Here is a 17,477-nt window from a genome sequence, read left to right as displayed (position 1 = left end):
GTTGTCTCTCTTCCCTCTACTTCTTCCTCAGCTGCTCTCCCTTCACTGGCTCTCAACCTCTTCATTTACCCAGCCACACCTGCACCTTGTCTACAACAGCCAACCCACCACCCCTGAAGCCAACCCACAGTTGTGTATTATCAATGCTAATTAACCCAGCTTCAGTCTTCTACATCCCTCCCTCCCTCCCTCCCCCCACCCCAGTCTGTGCAGGTACGGGGGATTGCGCTGACCCAGGTGTAGGACCTTGCACTTGGCCCAGCTGAACTTCATGAGGTTTGCACAGACCCACTGGTCTGGCCTATCCAGGACCCTCTGGATGCCATCCCTTCCCTCCAGCATCTCAGCTGCACCAGTCAGCTCAGTGTCATCCCTTCTATGCCTTCCTTACCCCCCATGGCAGGAAAGGAAGGAGTTTCTTCTGCTCCAGTTTTGGATGGAGAATCTGCCTGAGTCCTTGAAACATCAGCAGGAGGCCAAGGATGCTGCTTATCCTGCCTCTCTCATTCCCTCTTGCATTTTCAATCCCGTCAGCTTTGGAGAGCTGCTTGCTGAGCTCCTAACCTGGGACGGGCCCTGTCCACGGGCGCTGCTTGAGCAATGTCACACGAGGCTCATGCAGCCGCTGTAACACCAATGGCTGTACATTGAACAATGAGCTAAAAATAACAAACGATCAATAACGGCAGCATGAACTCTGGCTTATTTATTAATTATTTTTTTTAGAAAATCTGTATATTGACAACACAACGAGGCAGCTTTCTGTAAAGGCAGGAGGAAAAATGGAGCCGGGCTCCCTGCCCACACCCCAGCCTGGGGCTGGCAGCGGTGCCAGCATCACCCGCGCCCGTCTGTCCCATGGGGGTTGTGCCGTCCTGCACCCTGGGAGCCCCACGCTTCCCTTCTGCCTGGGGTGATGTGGAAGGGCTGCCCTGCTCCCTAGTCCCCCGTGCTGGCCCAGCCCATGGCAAGGAGCTGGGGGAGCTCAGAACCTGCTGACATAACCCTGTCGCTGGCAGCCCCGGGCTGCCCGCTCCTGCCCGCTCTGCCTGCTCTGTGCCAGCGCACGCCTTCGGTGCGGCCGCCAGCCTTGGAGCCGTGCCCGCCTCAGACTGATCTGCTTTTTCCTCTCGCTTTCACATGCCCAGGAAACTGCGGCATTACAAGGATTTGAAAATGGCCTTGAGCTTTTTAAGCACTGCTCTGAAGCAGATATTTTTCCTAAATCAAGATTTGCAAAGGTATTTGGGCATTAGCTGGCCAGGGGGATTTCCAGAAGCATCAGAGCACCCAAACACCCTTTAAATCTGCCTCCCATGCGAGTGCAGATTTGGTACTGAAAAGCAGCTAGAACAATTTGGAGGATTTTTTTTTACATCACCAGTGTTAGTGTAAGTGTTCTCTGAAGGTGTTCCTTGCTGGTTCCCTTCTGAAAATTGCAGTGGTGTGGGATCAGCCCAGAGGGGTTTGGCTGAATTGTGGTGTCTGAGTCCAGAGAAACTCATTCCACCTTCAGCTTCTGCCAGTGCGGCTGCTCCGTCCCTCAATCCCAAGTAACCCGTGGTGTGAGTCTGGCTGTGGGGAGGGGACCTGGGGCAGGTCTTGGCTCAGTGTTGGAAGGACACAGAGCAGTGCAGTGGATCAGTCAGGACAGCTGTTCTGTGTGTTGTGTGTCACGATACTCTTAACATCCCAACTCAACGCGAAAAAAAAGCCATTGCCACAAACAGCAATAGTGAGGTGGGTTCTTCCTCTAAATCACACTATTACAAATACAACCCCGTGCCCAGCATTTGCTCTCTTCCTGTAAAAAGCAAAACTTGCACAGCCAGCGATGCTCACCCAGCTCCACGGACCAGTAACTAAACCCAGCCTAATGAGTCCTTGAGAGCGCTTCCCCTGAGCAAGTGCTTCAGATCTGGAGAGATGCCAAAAAGAGCTGAAACCTGCAAAACAGAAAATAAATAGTTGCCTAAGTGCTCAGTGGTTTTCCCAATGATCCTGCTGTTCTGTTTTATGCCTAGAGCTCTGAAAACCCCAGGATCCTGGAGATCCCATATCAGAGAGATGCTCCTGCAACGTCTTGCACAGTTAAGCCATGGGGCTCTGGGGCAGGTGAGTTTAAACTGCTCCTGTACTGGAGCAGCTGGAAAAAAATGCCATTCCCTGAGGAAGACAAATTTAAGAGACTGAATCCAGGGGGTGGTTCGAGACCATGAGTCCCGTTTGGTTCGTTCCCTCAGGGAAGACTTGGGGAAATACAGAGAGATCAAGAGGGAGCAACAGATATTATTAGTCAGCCAGGAGGGAGGCGGCTGCAGGGGAAGAGGGTTTAAAAGGCTTCAGAGTATTTTTAGATGTGGTAAAATGAACAGTGGGGAGGGGGAGAGAGTCAAGGAGACCTCTGAGAGACGTAAATGCTTCACAGAGCAGCAAATGCTTCACAGAGCAGCGTGGCCTGGGCTTTCCACTGCATCCTGCCCCAAGCATCAGCTGAGGCAGAGATTTGCTCAAACAGAAGTAGGGGATGTAAAACAATAAAAGAAAATGCCTTCTAGATCTTTACCTAACAAACCTTGTCAAGCTGGCTGTAATGACAAAAGGCCACATTTGCTGAGACATTTTAGCCCTAATTCCCTTAATTTTAGCTGGAGTCAGTTGCCAAAACAGAGTTTAAAAGCTGCTTGCGGAGCCTCCGGCAGGCTCGGGTAGATACTGAACATCTCTTCCATCTTCATCCACCATGGTCCAGACCACACACACCATCCCGGCAGCTCACGGGAGAATAATGGAGCTGCAGGAGGATGGAGGCTGTTTCCAGGGTGGTGTAAAGGGTCTTGGAGTGAAGCACTGGGTGAGATTAAATACAGCTGAGGGGGAGAGGTGGGGACTGTCCACCTCTCCTGATCAGCCGGGAGGATAACGAAGGCACTCAGAGGACAGGGTGAAGCAAGGGGCTGCCTCCCCCCTGGTTCTCCAGGGAAGCAGCCCTTGCTTTGCCATCCCTGTTCCCTGCCAGGAAAGATCCCTTCCTCCCCAGGTTGGGGGGGTTGGCAGAGGCAGTGCCTTTGATGTCCTGTGGTTTTCCAGCATCCCCCCAGCTGCCTTCATTCACAGGGTGGCTCCCTCCATCCCAACTGGAGTACATCTGCTCCGGAGAGGCTTGCTGGGGCTGGTCTTCAGCAGGCACCTCCTGAGTTGCTGGGATGGGATGCAGCCCAGGATAGGGTTGCTGGGGTCTGGGGTGAAGCATCTGGGTTTGCATACCCCACTGGACGTTCTGCACATCCCCTGTTCCCGCCACAGTGCATGGAGGCGTAGAGGAAGACCCTTTACAAAGCCTTTGGTGGATTTGTGCGAGTGAGTCAAGTAGAATATCTATTTGTCTCTATAGCAGCTGAAGGAAACTGGAAGCAGAGCTGATGGTCCCGCAGCTGCCACGAGCAGCAGGTCAGCGCCTCGGCATCTTTATGGGAGGCCCTGGGAATAACCCGGGAGCGCCGTGTGGGGCAGGACCACCTCTCGTGCACCGGCACCAGTGCTTCTCCACAGCGATGTGGTGAAGCAGGGAACTCCCCTTGAGCTTGGTAAAACAAGAAGGAAATTCTTTTCACCCTGATGCATCCCTGGGTGGGATTTGTCCCAACAGGTCACGCCAGCCCCTCCTGAGCCCCAGCATGGCCATGTGCACTGGCATCCCCACTCCCCACTAACTGCTTTCAGCTTAGGAAGTGCAGCTTTGCTTGCCACCAGGGAATCTGGGATTCCGTCTGTCCCAGGAACCCTCCTGAAATTGCCTTTAAATTAATTCTCAGGTTTTCTTGTAGAGATGCATTGGCTCTTTAATTTTGCCCTCTAGCTGAAGACCCCTGCCTTGCTGCGAAGCCAGGGGGGGCTGGAGCTCTTTGCCTTTTCCCCAAGTGCTTTGTGGTGGCCTCCAAGATCTGGGCTTTGCCAGCTGGAGTAGCTCAGCCACAAGGAACCACACAGCTGCCATGGCTGTGCCGCAGCAGCTAGACACTTGCACATCCCAGCTCTGCAGCATCCGTAGGAAGCCGTCGATAATGGCAATAACCACCGTCTCTCTGAACTGGCTTTAGCACCAGCTGAGACATTGGGTTCAGGGGTGAGCTTTTGTGACAGCTTGATTTTGAAAAATAGGATTAATGATGATGAGCTGACTTAATTTGTGGGATTAAGGAGGGATGTTGGGAGCACAAAGCCTGTATACGGGAGGTGGGCAGCTTGGCATGGCTGCACACGGGTTTCTGTGGTATTACAGGGTGTCACCGGTAAATATGGCTAAAGAATGGATCCTGCATGTTATTTTACAAGCTCTCTATTTCTCATGCAGGTGGCATCGTAGGAAAGGTCACATCCATCCTATGCAGGTGATGGTGGGGATTGGGTTTTGCTCCAGAGGATGCTTTTTGGTTTTGGCTATGCTTTGCAGCGTGTGCTCTTTGCATACCTACCTTAAGGTCTCTTCATTCAAATGAAGCATTAAAACCTGATGACCAAGTGCTAATTGCAGGGCTGTGGCCTCTGGAGGTTGTGACTTCTAGGTGCTGAGGTGCTCTGGGAAGTGTGGACCGCATTTGCAGGACATTCTGGGACAGCAAGGCAGCAGCTGTCATGGCGTTGGGTTCAGAGCAATGCTAAACCCAGCCAAGGGTGAATTAATTAATTCCAGGATCCCATTAAACCAGGGGCAACACCAAGCTAGGGGGATGGGCTGCACAACAAGGACCCAGGCTCCCATTTCCCATGCCAGACCACAGCTGGGAATCGCTTGCTGCGGGGCTTCACTGTGGGGAGGGCACAAATGCCAATGCTACTTCCCAGCCACGGCGCTCAGTTCTGAGTTTGTCCCCTCTGCTTTCAGGGCCTGGGCACCCTGTCGCAGGGATGCTGGGGTTGGTGCTGTGCCTCCTGTGGCCAGCACAGCAGAAACCGTTCCTGCCATGCACACATGCTGTCACACCTATCGTGATAGAGGCTGTCAAGCACTGTCATACCTAGTGTGATGGGGCAGGCAGCAGATACCCGTGATAGAGGCAGGCCTGTGATGGGGCAGGTGTCCGTGACAGGGGCAGGATCCGTGATGGGGCAGGCAGCCACAACAGTGGCAGGTACCCAGCCCAGGAGCACTGCCTCATGCTCGCTCCCAGGCTCAGAGCAGGGACCAGACTCTGCTCCTGGAGGAATTTTGGCTGCTGCTCAAAACCAGCTGATCTAGCAAATGCATCTGTCCAGCAAACAAAAGACAAGCCATGTACCTGTAGTGCTGCCGAGCAGTGCATCCACCTGCCCATCCCAGGAATCACAGCAGAGGCTTTAACAGCCACTTGAGGAAACCACGACCTGGGTCTTGGCCCTAAAAGCTGCCCCCTGCTCCCCCCCCCCCCCGCCCCCGGCTAGGATTAATTGGGGGGGAGGGTGGGTGCAGAGCTGGGTGCTGGCAGGGCACCAGGTTGGTGGCACTCTGCGGGTCCCTGCAGGAGTGTGGGATCCCATTATTTTATTAAAATCGGCCAAGGCACCACCCCAGAGTAAGTGGCTGAGCCGTGGCCAGACTGCAGTAATCCCGGAGGATTAGCGTTCGGCCAGGGCCAGCGCCACAGGAGCATTTATTTCTTCTCCTCCACCTTGGGCCGAGGGGCAGCTGCAATGCTTCGCCTCCTCCCCGCGATGGGGTGGCTTTTAGGGACGACAGAAGAACGGTTTGGGGTTCTTTCGTGCCTCCAGTCGGAGGATGCTAAACTGCTTCTTGAGCACCGGTGGGAGCCGGGAAGAAACCAGATGCTGCTGCTGGGCGTTGGGCTGCACGGTGGCAGGGGGGCAGCGCTGCCTGGGGAGGGGGCACGGCGGGCTGGCCGTGCCGCCCCGGGTCAATTGGTTTTGTTGTTGGGAGCGGAGACTGCGACAGCTCAGTGGGCTCCTGTGCAAGGGAAACCCTGGGCAGGGCACCGGGCAGACCCTCGGGGGCAGCGTCCCCCTTGGACACAGATGTGGGGCAGACAGGGCAGGGGGTCAGGGGATGGGGCAGGCAGGAGCAGGGGTCGGGCAGGCTGCAGCATGGGGGTGCGTAGCGCCCCCCCCGCCCCCGGGCACCCCCTGCGCTGTGCCGCTGCCCCTGCACCACGCACGGGCTGCGGGCGCGTGCCGCGGCGGGGCGCTCCCGGTGGCGAGTGCCGGGTGCCCGGTGGCCCGGCCCGGCCCCCCCTCCTCGACCCCCTCCCCCTCCTCGACCCCCTCCCCCTCCGCGCGGCTCCTTTGTTGTTCCGGCCGAGCGCGGAGGCCGCCCCCTCCCCCTGCCCAGCGCGGCTGTGCCGCCCCCGGCGGGAGCGCGCCCGTGCGCGGGAGCGCGCCCCCTCCCCTCCCTCCCTCCGCGCCGCCGCCGCCCGGCAGAACCTTCCAGCGCCGCCGCCCCGGTGCCGCCGCCATGGGCGCCGCGCCGCGCTGAGCCCGCATCGCGCCCGGGCCCGCCGCCATGGAGCTGGGCAAGGTGGTAAGTGCGCGGCCCCCGGGGACCCCCGCGGGGTGGCGGGGGCCTGCGCCCGGCGGGGCCCCTTCCCGGGGAGTTCGGCAGCGCGGGCGCGGAGCCGGGGGGCAGCGGGGGCAGCCGGAGCCGTGCGGCCCCTCTCGCGCTTACCGGGGGGTCTCCCCCGCGCGCGGCCGGTGCCCCCGCGCGCTGCCGCAGCCCGGGCCGGGGGCGGCGCCCACCCGCCCGTTGGACTCGCTGCGCCCCGCGGGGCTGGGCGGTGCCGCGCGCCCCCGTGTCCCCGCGTGCCCCGGCCCCGCGCGGCGGTCACGGCCCATCCGGGGCGGGGGGCGAGCTGGTCGGTGCTGGGGGAGCTCCCCGGTGCGGCGGGCAGCCCGCCTGGCCTGGCTGCCGCCGGCTCCGCTGCGGGGCCCGGGCGTCCCGGCGGGATAACGGGCGAGGGACGCTGCCGCTCGCGGGCGGCGTCGCACGGAACGGTGCCTACCGGGTTCCTACCGAAGCCGCCTGGGCACTGCCGGGCTCCGCGGCATCGCGGCACCGCTTGATTCCGGAGCATCCTGAGGGTGAGATGCGCCCGGGTGCTCCTGCGGGATAAACTTCCCCGGTAGGTCGGTCGCGGGATGCTGTTCCCCCGAACACACACCCGGAGGTGCGCCTCTGACATCTGCGTCCTCTGGCCTCGCTCCTGTATTTCCTTCTGTTTCGAAAAATGCCCAAATACTTGTATTTGCTGGGAAGCAGAAGTCTCTGGTCAGGACCATCAGGAACATTTTAGGAATATTTGAAGGCGGTTAGAACCTTCCTGAACCACCGACCCTGGGAAACACAGCCATCCTCCCGCTCCAGATAGAAATCGCCACTGCTGGAAGAGATTATCTTCGCATAAAATCCCCACTTAAAATTAAAATCCTGGCTAACAGGGCAGCTTGCGGGAAAGGCTCTGGCTGTGGCCGAGCCAGCTGGGCAGCGGGGCAGGAGTGATGGAGTGCCCATATCAATAATTAAAGCAAGAAGAGTAACGAGTGTTTTTCATGCGGAGGAGTGTAGGGGTCCTGGGTGGCCTCCTCTTTTTCTGCCTCTCCTTGGACCCAGCTGCCCATGATGGGGTCTCTGGTTGTGCTGTGGGGTCTCTGGTTGCAGTGGGTCTGAAGTGCCTGGCAGCAGGAGCTAAGGCCCATGCTGGCCCTTCCTGGTGCTGGCTGTGACCAAAGCACTCCCCAAGCTCTTCTGCAGCTTCAGTTGTCTTCTCTTTTGGCTGTTATTTTAGCTGGAGGCTTCAAAGGGGTCTGCATTTTACAGCGTCAGCTTCCCCGATGGTCATTGGTGAGGTTTGGGTTTTTCAGTAGCCTCACTTTTTACCAGCTGTTCTCACCAAAACCACTTTTCTTGCAGTCCTTTTCCCTCCTGACCCTCCAAAGGTTTATCTGCATATCGGAAAAGTCCATGTTGCTTAAACTGGTTTTAAAAAAGACATGTCCAGTAATTAATCTGCATAAATTGCTTATGGCACTGGAGAAGTCCAGTGGCTCAGCTCTTTGGGTGCCGGTCCCCCAACAGTGGGCAGTGATGTGTTCAGCATAGCAAGCTCTCATCTCTGGCATCGTTGGAACCAAACCCTTCCAGGCACTGGTGACCAGCCCGGTTCTCCCATCCTGGCACTGGATGGTTCACTTGAGTCCTTGGGACCCACTGTAAGTCAGTTGTGTGGTTGTCTTTGTTCTTTGCCTTTGCTTGCCTCCAAGGTAGAGGAGTGGTCAGATTCCTGCTCTAGCTCTTGTGATGAGCTTATTGTTTGAGCTCCTTATTTTCGCTGGAGGCTCTGGAGAGGCCAGGAGGAGCGGTGGGTTAAGTCCTTGCACGTGAAGCTTGTGGGCACATCATCCTGTGGATCCCAGCCCACCCTGCTGCCCTCAGGAGGAGCTGCAAGCTAGCGGGGTGGTCTGTTCAGAGACACTCAAAATGCGTATCCTCCAACTTATTTTCGTTTTTCTACCATGGTAATGGTACTGCAACTCACAAGGCAAAGGCCTTGGTGGGAGTCAGAGAGCAGCTACCATCCTCTTGTGTCTCCTTGTGGTGTGGAGACCTCTGAACATCATCACATCGCCCTTCCCTGGCCTGGCCCAGGTGGTTTCTGCCCCAGAAGCACTGCCTGTGCTGGAAAGCTCCTCTGTAACACTCTCAGCAGGCTTCACCGTGTGCCAGAGAGTGCTGATAGTGGGTAGACAAAGTGTAACATTGACCTGAAGTCATCATCCTCCCAGCCTCAGGAGAGTGGACCTGGAGGTGGTGATGCCAGGGCAGGTCTCTGCCAAGAAGAGCCTCATGGCAACGCCGTTGGCTTTCAGTGTGGCTCCTGGAGCCCGTGGCTGTCTTATCAGTGACTGGTTTGGGGTGTCCCATGTGCCGTGGCATGGCAGCGGGGCAGCAGGGCAGGGGTGTGGAGCAAGGTGTCCCCAGACACCTCCCTGAGGGCCCCCATGCTGGTGTCCCTTGGGATTCAGGGCTGTCTCTGCTGCACCTTGGTCCTCCTCCTCCTGGCATCCTAACTGGTGGCATCGACATGAGAGCCACTGTCACTGGGAGCAAACCTCAGTGGATGCAGCGAGGTTTTAGGGTTTTTGATGCTGGAGGCCAACATTGCTTTGGGGAAAATGTAGTTGTTTTTATGGCCCAAGTAAAGGGAAATCTGAGACTTGGGTTATTTTGGGGATTATTTGTCATCTGCTGGGAGCAGGAGGTGAGAAGAGCGACAGCACCTTCAGGGAGATGCTCACACAGCCCTGGTCAAGGCACTTCATCCCTGGAGCGGCTCCAGTGTGCAGCCAGCTGGGAGACGAGTGATTTCTTTCAAAACTCATGGATCCAGCAGCAGAGGCAGCCAAATAGCCCGGATTAAATGGTGGGGAGGTATTTTTAATGTCTCACTCCCTACTCAAAGGCAGCATTTATTTTGGACTGAGCAGGAAGACTGGTTTGTGCTGAGCATCCTCTTATCCTGCACATAGAAACAGATCTGTGCGTGCACGAGACGCCCAGCACCTGGCCCGCGCGGCGGCCAGCCCTGCCAGCACTGCCCTTCTGCCTTCCTTCCTCCGGCTGCGGCGGGCGCGAAGCCAGCCTTGTGCCCTGCTCCTGCCAGCCTTGTTCCCTGCTCCTGGCTCTGCAGCCATGGGCCACGGCAGCCCAGCAGAGCGGGGACCACGGCTGCCCTGGCTCAACCCAGGAGCTCTTGCCAGTCCCAGTGTCCAGCTGGCTTTGCTTCGAGACTTTGCCGGAGAAGAAGAACCTTTCCTGAGCCCCGGCTAGGCTGTGATTTGTTTTTAGCTGCTGTTGGTGAGTGATGTTTAAAGAGACATGCGCCCTCCAAAAAGCTCGTCCACGCCCCTGTGTCCTGCACATGCTCCAGGGCTGGAGCAAAACTTTGCTACGCTGGGATTTGCATTTTAATTAAGTTCATGGATATTTTTTTTTTTTTTTGCAGGCTTGTAGTCAGGTCTCCCTGTTCACTCGCTTCCCCTGGAGCCCCTGTGTCTGCAGGGCTTGGTTGCGAGTTTTCTGGAGGTATGCTCTGTCCCAGCTCTCCATTTATAGAAAGGAATTAAGGAGAAATGAGGGAGCATTACTAAGAGGATTTGCACTGCGACTTACTCAGTTTCTCCAAATAATTTGCAATAGCTCTGGATTCTTTAATCAACACTCATTTCCTTTTGGAAATGAAAGGAGAAGCGGGAAGGCGCCGTGCAGCTCCTGAGCAGAGCTCAGCTCTTCGCCTTGAACGGGAGATTTGCAGTTCGGGGGGGTGAAAGCGGAATTTGGGGAGTTCTGGCAGGGGGATGAGGGGATGTATATGTGCATGTGAAAGAGCAAAGTGATCTCAGTGCTCAGAAAGCCTCTGTCACTCTGTCCTGGGTCACTCTACAAAGCTTGGGGCTCTTCTGTCCCTGCCTGGAGCCGGGGTGGTCACCCCAGTGCAGAGCTGTCAGTGGCTCTGCTGTGGTGTGGCATCTCCTGTGAGAGGAGCTGGGCTGAGTCAGGGGTCACGGGGGGTGGGGGGTGGGTGGGGGTGGGGGGTGTCCCAAGGGATGTGGTCCAGCTCACCCCGAGGGCTGGCAATGCTCATTGTCAGTGGGATTCCTCAAGACCCATAGGAATGGTGCTAAATTCCCCTGTCCGAGGTGTATCTAGCTGTGGACAAAAGACCTTGCGTGGGTTTCTGGGGCACCCCTGGGTGCTGCGAAGAGAGGAAAAGGTGCTCAGCAGGTCCCACTGCTCTGGGGCAGGATAGTCCCTGGTCTGTATTACCTGACTCTGCTGCACCCCAAAATGGCCTTGAGCCCTTCTGTGCTCGTGGTGGTGGGTTTTCCTTAGCGTGCTCAAGAGATGCTGGAAATGCGAACGGTGCTTGCAGCAGTAACGGCATTGCTCGCCCAGCCTCGGCAGAGCCCCCTCAGCCCAGCCCTGCCCCGGGCGCTGCCCCACTGAGGTCTGCCCCACACCTCAGCCCCGTGGCCCTGCCGGGGGGCAGCGTAGCAGTGCCACCCCCTTGCAGCTCTCGTGCAAATGGGGCCCCGCCGCCTCTGCTCTCGCTTCCCTGCCCCGTTGCACAAGAGGAAGCGCTGGGGTTTCCTTTCCCGGTGGCGGGGAAGGGTGTGGGGCTGGAGGAGGGGCCCGGCTGCCCCAGACCCACTGTGGCCCCCTGCCCTGCTCCCAGTGCTGGGGGCGGGGGACAGCAGTGGGAGAGGAGCCCTTTGGGCACCCGCATGGGTATGAGGACCAGGGGCCGACATCCCTCCATCAGCAAGAAGCTGGAGCTGGGCCAGCAGCGCTGCTAAGGACACTTGTGGCCTGACAGGGCAGAAACAGCCCTTGTAGTGTAGAAGCTCGTAATTAAATTAAAATGGAATTAGCATCAGCTGTAGGTGCTGGATGGTGTTGGGAAGCAGCACCTGTGTCTTGGAAGGTGCCCCTCCATGGCAAAGAGGTCTGATCTTTCTTTCAAGGCAGCCCCAAATTTCCCTCCTCCTTCACCCAGCGTTGCAGCCAGAACCGGTGGACAGGAGTGTATTCTACTGTCGCCCTCCCTGACCCAGCTTGTCCCTTGGAGGTGACACTTGCAGCCTTGGTCCCTCGCCACTGCCCTGCGCTCCTCTGCTTTGCCATGCGGGCGCTGCCAGAGCTGCTGGCCGGTGGGGCAGCATCTCAGGCATCTCCCAAGTGCCGGTGCCTGCTCCGGGTGGCTGCTGGGATGGGATCCCTGCCCTGCCCTGCCCTCCCAGAGGATGCAGTGGGGAAGTGGGGTGCCCACAGCACCTGCAGGGATGGAAACACAAGATCTGTCTTTTCTTCAGAAACCTTTCTGCCATCCACATGGACATCATGTGTGCTTCAAACTGAGCAGGGGACTTTGGGATGGAGGGTCTTGGAGGCCACCGCCTGGAGCCAGGGCCTGCCAGCCCCCCATCACCCTCCCACCATGTCTCCCCACTCTGGGGGGGTTGCTGGGGGCCTCTGGTTGGAAAAAACATGTCCTTGATTTACCAGGAAAAGCCAGCAGGAAAGAGCAGTTAAACTGGGAGCTCTGTTTCCATCTCTCCCAGTGGCGTGGTGCTGGTGGGAGTGGGCACGTGCCACAGCAAAGCTGCTGGCTTCGGGGAGCAGCACCCGCATCCTGCCCCTGGCCACGGGCTTCCACTCGCCAGCTCTGCCTGTGCATTCAGCTTGTTACGTGTGGTCCCAGTCCCCCCCCAGGTGGGACATGCATTTAAACAGCAGTGCTGGGGCTCCCCGCCACACCAGGGCCCATGGTGGCAGTCCTGCCTGCCTGTGCCTTCCTGGCTGTGGACTGGGATTTTGGACAGGGACAAGTTGCACCTGGAGCTGGATCTATGGCATGTGTCACCAGTGGCTATTGGGATGTGGGCATCGTGCTCCAGGCTGCCGCTGCTGCCAGAGCAGTAACTTCCTGAGGATTTTGTTGGGATTTTATTATTGCTGAATTTAATTTTATGGTTTTCATAAATGACAAGGGTCTGTGGCCCCAAGGACAGGCAGAGCTGCAGAGGTGGCTCCCACCCTTGGCCTTCCTCTGTAGGGAGCCTGCTCGCTTCCATCAGACCCCTCAGGAAGAGATGTCTGGTGGGGTCAGGTTTCTCCACCACAATACATGTCTCAGCTCTCCTTAAAACCAAGCTAAGATGCAGGTTCTAAGCTGTGTCCAGCCTACTGCTGGACCGGGATGCTTGTGTCTTGCAGCTGGCAATCTGGGTCCCCTGCCACCCCAAAATGAGCCTCTTGCTTCTTGCTGGTGACCTCTGTGGTCACCTGCATGGTCCTTACTGGTCACCTTTGTGACCTCGGTGGTCCCCAGTCAGCAGGGACCTGGTGCTGAGTGCGGTGAACAGCTGGAGACCTGCTGTGGTCCCTGGCAGAGCCAGCACCGTAGGGATGGGGCTGCAAATGCCACAGACCTGCAGGGACCAGCCCATCATAGCTGGGGCGAGCAGCAGCACTCCCACAGCAGAACTGGTTCATACTGGGGCATCAGGACCCAGCAGTTTCAGCTAAGGAGGTACTCAGCCTTGGGGTGGGGGTACTGCTGGCAGCTGTAGGTGAGACCAGAAGCTGCCTCAGCCTTCCACGCATTGTCCCTGCTCCAGCTGGCCGATGCTTTGGTGGCAGAGAGACTTTCTGGGGAGTGGGTCAGGCTCATCGCTGGGGGGTTGGGCTATGCCCAGCTGGACGTGGAGTGCCTGTGTGCCCCTCCAGCCCTGCTCGGCGCTGAGTCGTTGGGGTCGGTTGTGATGAAGCTGTAGCGGGGCTGCCTCGGAGAGGACCAGCCAGCAGGGATGCAAGAAGGATTGCAGTGAAGACAGCACTGAGATAATCCCACTGCTTTAATTGGTTTATATCAGCAATTAGCTACTTCTGGCAGTGCTGAGCCAAACGGTTTCATCCCTCAGTAGCTGGATTCACGGAGCAGGTGCCCAGCGAGTGCTTGGTGCTGCTACGAGCACATGGGAACCTGAGGAGAGGGCAGCCCGTGCCAGCATCACCGCGCTCCCACACAGGATCAGCTGCAGCGTGCCCGCTGCTGGCACGGCTCCGCACGGGGCAGCGTGGAGTAGTGTTAGAAATCCAGCCTGGCCAAGGCTTCCAGTGGCTGCTTCTGCCTCTCCAGAGGCTACAAGGAGTGTGGCTCTGCCCAGGCTCCTCGGTGCGGGCTTCCCGAGGTGCCTGACATCTGCCTTTCCTGCGGAGAGCGGCGGAGGGCTGTGCTGGGAGAGGCTGCCTGCCCCCGCTGCCTGCCCCACAGGAGGGGTGGGCTGGCTGCCGGCAGGATCAGCACGCCAGGGGTCTCCAGGCAGTGGGGACCGGTTGTGCCGTGTCTGGATGTGCCCGTCGGCGGTGGGGTGGGGAGGTGGCAGCGGGTGCCAGCCAGGGCAGCTGCCTGTGCTGCGGGCAGCGGGTCCATCTCCTGCCCCTCTGATGCCGCAGCTGGGGCCACATCCTTTGCCGCCAGAGAGCACAGGCAGCCCCAGCCCTGCTCTGCTCCGCAGCCTGTGGTGGTCTTGCTGCCCCGCCGCCAGATCCCCGTGCCCCTAAAATGCCCCTTACACTGCAAGCGGAGTAGGAGGCACTGGCTCCTGCCCATGATCCAAGGGCAGGGGAGGGATTTGCCTTCCTTCTGCCTGTCCCACCACCCCAAGGGCAGGAGAGGGTTCTTTGTGGTCACCGCTTTTAATTGCGTCGTTGTTAGCCTGAGTAAATGAGTCCTGGCAGCAGCTGAACCTGGTGGATGCCAACTGCATCCCAGAAAGGCATCCGGCAACGGCAACGGGCAGCATCCAGCTGGCACGAGTAGGGGCTGGGGACCTGGATGAGACCCAGCCACTGGCAGGTGCCGGCAGAGCTGGGGGGGGTGGTCTCAGCGGGTGAGGGAGGCCTGGGGGGGGCCCTTCAATTCCTTCCCATCTCACTCCCCCTCCACCACTTCTCTTTTGCAGACTGTCAGCATCAATAAGGCTATTAATGCCCAGGAAGTGGCTGTCAAGGAGAAACATGCCAGAAATATCCTTCCCGAAGCGGGCTGTGGGACACGCGAGCATGGGAGCGGGGCTGGGGCCACCTGGAAAAGGGGCAGCGGCAAGGTGGTGTGCAGGGAGGGGTGCTGGTGTAGCTGGGGCCACAGGCGCGGTGCTGAGAGTGGCTGGGTGGGACCCTGGGGGCTCTTGATGATGGTGGTCTTTTTTCTGGCATGGTATGGGGTCCCTGCTCCTTTGCTTGTTGGTGGGTGTCCAGCCTTGTGCCACCAGTGCTGCCACTGCTTGGGAGGGCGGGAGAGGCAGATGCCCACGGCAGTTTGTCTGCTTGGGGTGAGGATGCTTAATCCCCAAAGGTGCTTGTGGGCATGCTGCCACTAAAAGCAGATCCCAGCATCCCGGCAGGGCAGCTGGGAAGGCTTGGCAGAGGCACAGCAAAGCCCCGAGTGTGCCACGGTGCTCCCAGAGAGGTGGTGTAGGGTTGGAGGAGAGGGGACAGCGTGTGCCTGAACTTGGCAGCTCCCCGTGGTGGCCTGGCCCCCCTCAGCTCTGTGGGTACCAGCTGGCTTCGGGGTGGCCGCTTTCCATCACTGAAGGGGAGAGGAGCGTTTCCTTGACCAGCCGCCACCATGCATACTGGGCACGCACCACGAGAAGGGAGCACAGACCTTCTGGTCAGTGGTGAACCGGCTGCCGCTGTCCGGCAATGCCGTGCTCTGCTGGAAGTTCTGCCACGTCTTCCACAAACTCCTCCGGGACGGCCACTCGAACGTGAGTGTCACAGGCCCTGCTCGGCAGCTGCCCTGTGGCCAAATCCTTTTCCCAGCGGGACTGTGTGGGATGGTGGGAGATGCTGGTGTGTTGGTGTCCTTCTGGGGGTCAGTCCTGGGTGGGGGTGGATGCAGGGACCCCTCCCTGCCTTGCCACAGCCCCTCTGCACTGCAAATCCCAGTGCAGACTGCAGCATGGGTGCCGGAGGAAACCACTCGGCGTGGGGCATGGGCATCGACGCAGGAGCCACCACCAAGGATCCTGCTGTCCCATGTATATGGGGAAACTGAGGCACCCTGGGGCTGGCGTAGTGACACCACTGGCAGGCTGCAGTCAGAAAGGCATCAGGGCCTCCCATTCCTTACCCCAGTTGCCGGTTTGAAGTATGGCACACCTTTGCCTGCTGCCCACACTGCCTGCTTATTATCACTGTCATTCCTCCAGGTCCTGAAAGACTCTGTGAGATACAAGAACGAGCTGAGCGACATGAGCAGGATGTGGGTAAGCAGCCAACCCCACCAGCTGCCACAGTGGGGACACCCCAGGGGTCCCTCAGCAGTACCCAGCACGGTGGCCAGACTGGGGGGGTGGCGTTGACTTGGGGGGTGGTCTCTCCCAGGGGCAGCCAGGCTCCGAGGGCTGAGCAGATGCTCAGCCGTGGCTGACCGGTGGCTGCTGTGATCTCCCTGGACTGGGTTTGCCAGTCATGTTCGCTGTCCCCTTCCACCAGGATCAAATGCCGCCTCCCAATTTTATGGCAAAACCCAGTAAAACACCGCTCTGACAGTCAAAAGCAGCGCTGAAATCTGCAGAGATGATGAGAAGGTCCTGACCAAATCCCTTCAACATATCTGCTGCAAGCCAGCCTGCAGCCTGTGTGCCACTAGGGAGGGTTTGGCTGTGTTTTTTGGGGGGAGGTAAGGGAGGGGTCACTCATGCTGTAAGGGGAGAAGGCTTGTTCACAGCCTGCCCTGGATCTTAACAGCTTTTTGGTGTCCCCAGGGCCACCTGAGCGAGGGCTATGGACAGCTCTGCAGCATCTACCTCAAACTGCTGAGAACCAAGATGGAGTTCCACACCAAGGTGAGCATCCTCTCCCCAAGACTGCAGCGAGGGCTGGGCGCTGACGTGCTGGGGCAAAAGCAGTGGCGACACTCAGGGCAGGACAGGGACTGGCAGAGCCATCCCAGTGCTGTCCTCTCCTCTGTCCTGGCCGTTCTGCTGCCTCCATGAAACGTGCCCCAGGCTGCCGGTGTCCATCCTTGGCCCGGATCAAAGTTGGCCTGAGGACCAGTGCTTTGGGGGTGGCAGGTTTCATGGTGGACCAGGGCTCCTTGAAGGCACCGGGGCTGGGCTAGGAGTTGGGGTGCTATGAGAAACAGTAAGAGACCCCCAGTTTTTGGGGTGCATGTTCTCTCCCAGGTATCCTAGATGTGGAAGGAGGTGGAAGAGACGTGTGGGGTTCTGGAGTAGGGAGGGCTTATGGGGGCCATGCCATGCTGTGCCACACCGTCAGAGCAGCTGCTGCCCATCCCCAGCACTGCCCTGGCAAGATCCACAAGAGCTAGAGCAAGCCCTGGTGGCAGGGACAGGCAGGAGACAGCATAGGCAGGGCAAGGGCCAGCACTGAGGTGTAAATCTGGAAAACCCTTATAGTGCAGCCTGGCTTTTCTGCATCACCATGGACATGGGGAGGGATGCCGGGAATTTGGGCTGGGGACGTGTTCCTGTTGGTGCACGAAGGAGGCTGAGCAGCAGCACCTGCTCTGAGCAGCATGCGAGCATGGAGGGTTATTTGCTGTGGTCAGCAAAGGAAATGGATGTGTATAGAAACCTGCCTTTGCTTGGGACCGAAGTTTGGATGTAAGGCTTTAGAGCTTTCTGAAATGAGGCTTTCATATGGCCAGGAAAAGTGCAGTGGAAGTGACAAGTCAGCCTGAATATTTAAGAACGGCCGTGCAGCAACGATGATCTGAGCGCTGCTGAAGCATGCACAACTTCAGTTCTCAGCAGAACTTTAAACAGAGTCACAGATTTGAGTTTCTTTATGAACACCCAGTTCATTGCAGACCATAAATCTCATGTTAGATTTATCAGGCGCGCAGGACGAGGTAGCACAGAGCAAACCCCTTGGTCCCCAGCAGCCTCGGTGCTCCCGG

General features: G+C 58.3%; 1 protein-coding gene across 5 annotated transcripts in view; it reads left to right on the top strand.

The window, feature by feature from the left end:
• HIP1 (huntingtin interacting protein 1) overlaps window positions 1–17,477 on the top strand; it is a 48,967-nt gene that overhangs the window by 17,026 nt on the left and 14,464 nt on the right. For 2 of the 5 annotated variants that reach the window (XM_056348620.1, XM_056348640.1), the window contains exons 1-5: window positions 6,360–6,511; window positions 14,512–14,575; window positions 15,176–15,318; window positions 15,763–15,819; window positions 16,321–16,401. In XM_056348620.1, the coding sequence (XP_056204595.1) occupies window positions 6,494–6,511; window positions 14,512–14,575; window positions 15,176–15,318; window positions 15,763–15,819; window positions 16,321–16,401 (363 nt within the window). In that variant the 5' untranslated portion in view covers window positions 6,360–6,493. Of the gene's footprint in view, window positions 1–6,359; window positions 6,512–14,511; window positions 14,576–15,175; window positions 15,319–15,762; window positions 15,820–16,320; window positions 16,402–17,477 lie in introns of those variants that run through there. The other 3 variants (XM_056348603.1, XM_056348612.1, XM_056348629.1) reach the window with 2 other exon arrangements.

Source organism: Falco biarmicus, chromosome 1 (genome assembly GCF_023638135.1).
Source record: "Falco biarmicus isolate bFalBia1 chromosome 1, bFalBia1.pri, whole genome shotgun sequence".
In the NCBI taxonomy this organism is placed as follows: Eukaryota; Metazoa; Chordata; class Aves; order Falconiformes; family Falconidae; genus Falco; species Falco biarmicus.
This window is presented reverse-complemented; position numbering and strand designations above follow the sequence as displayed.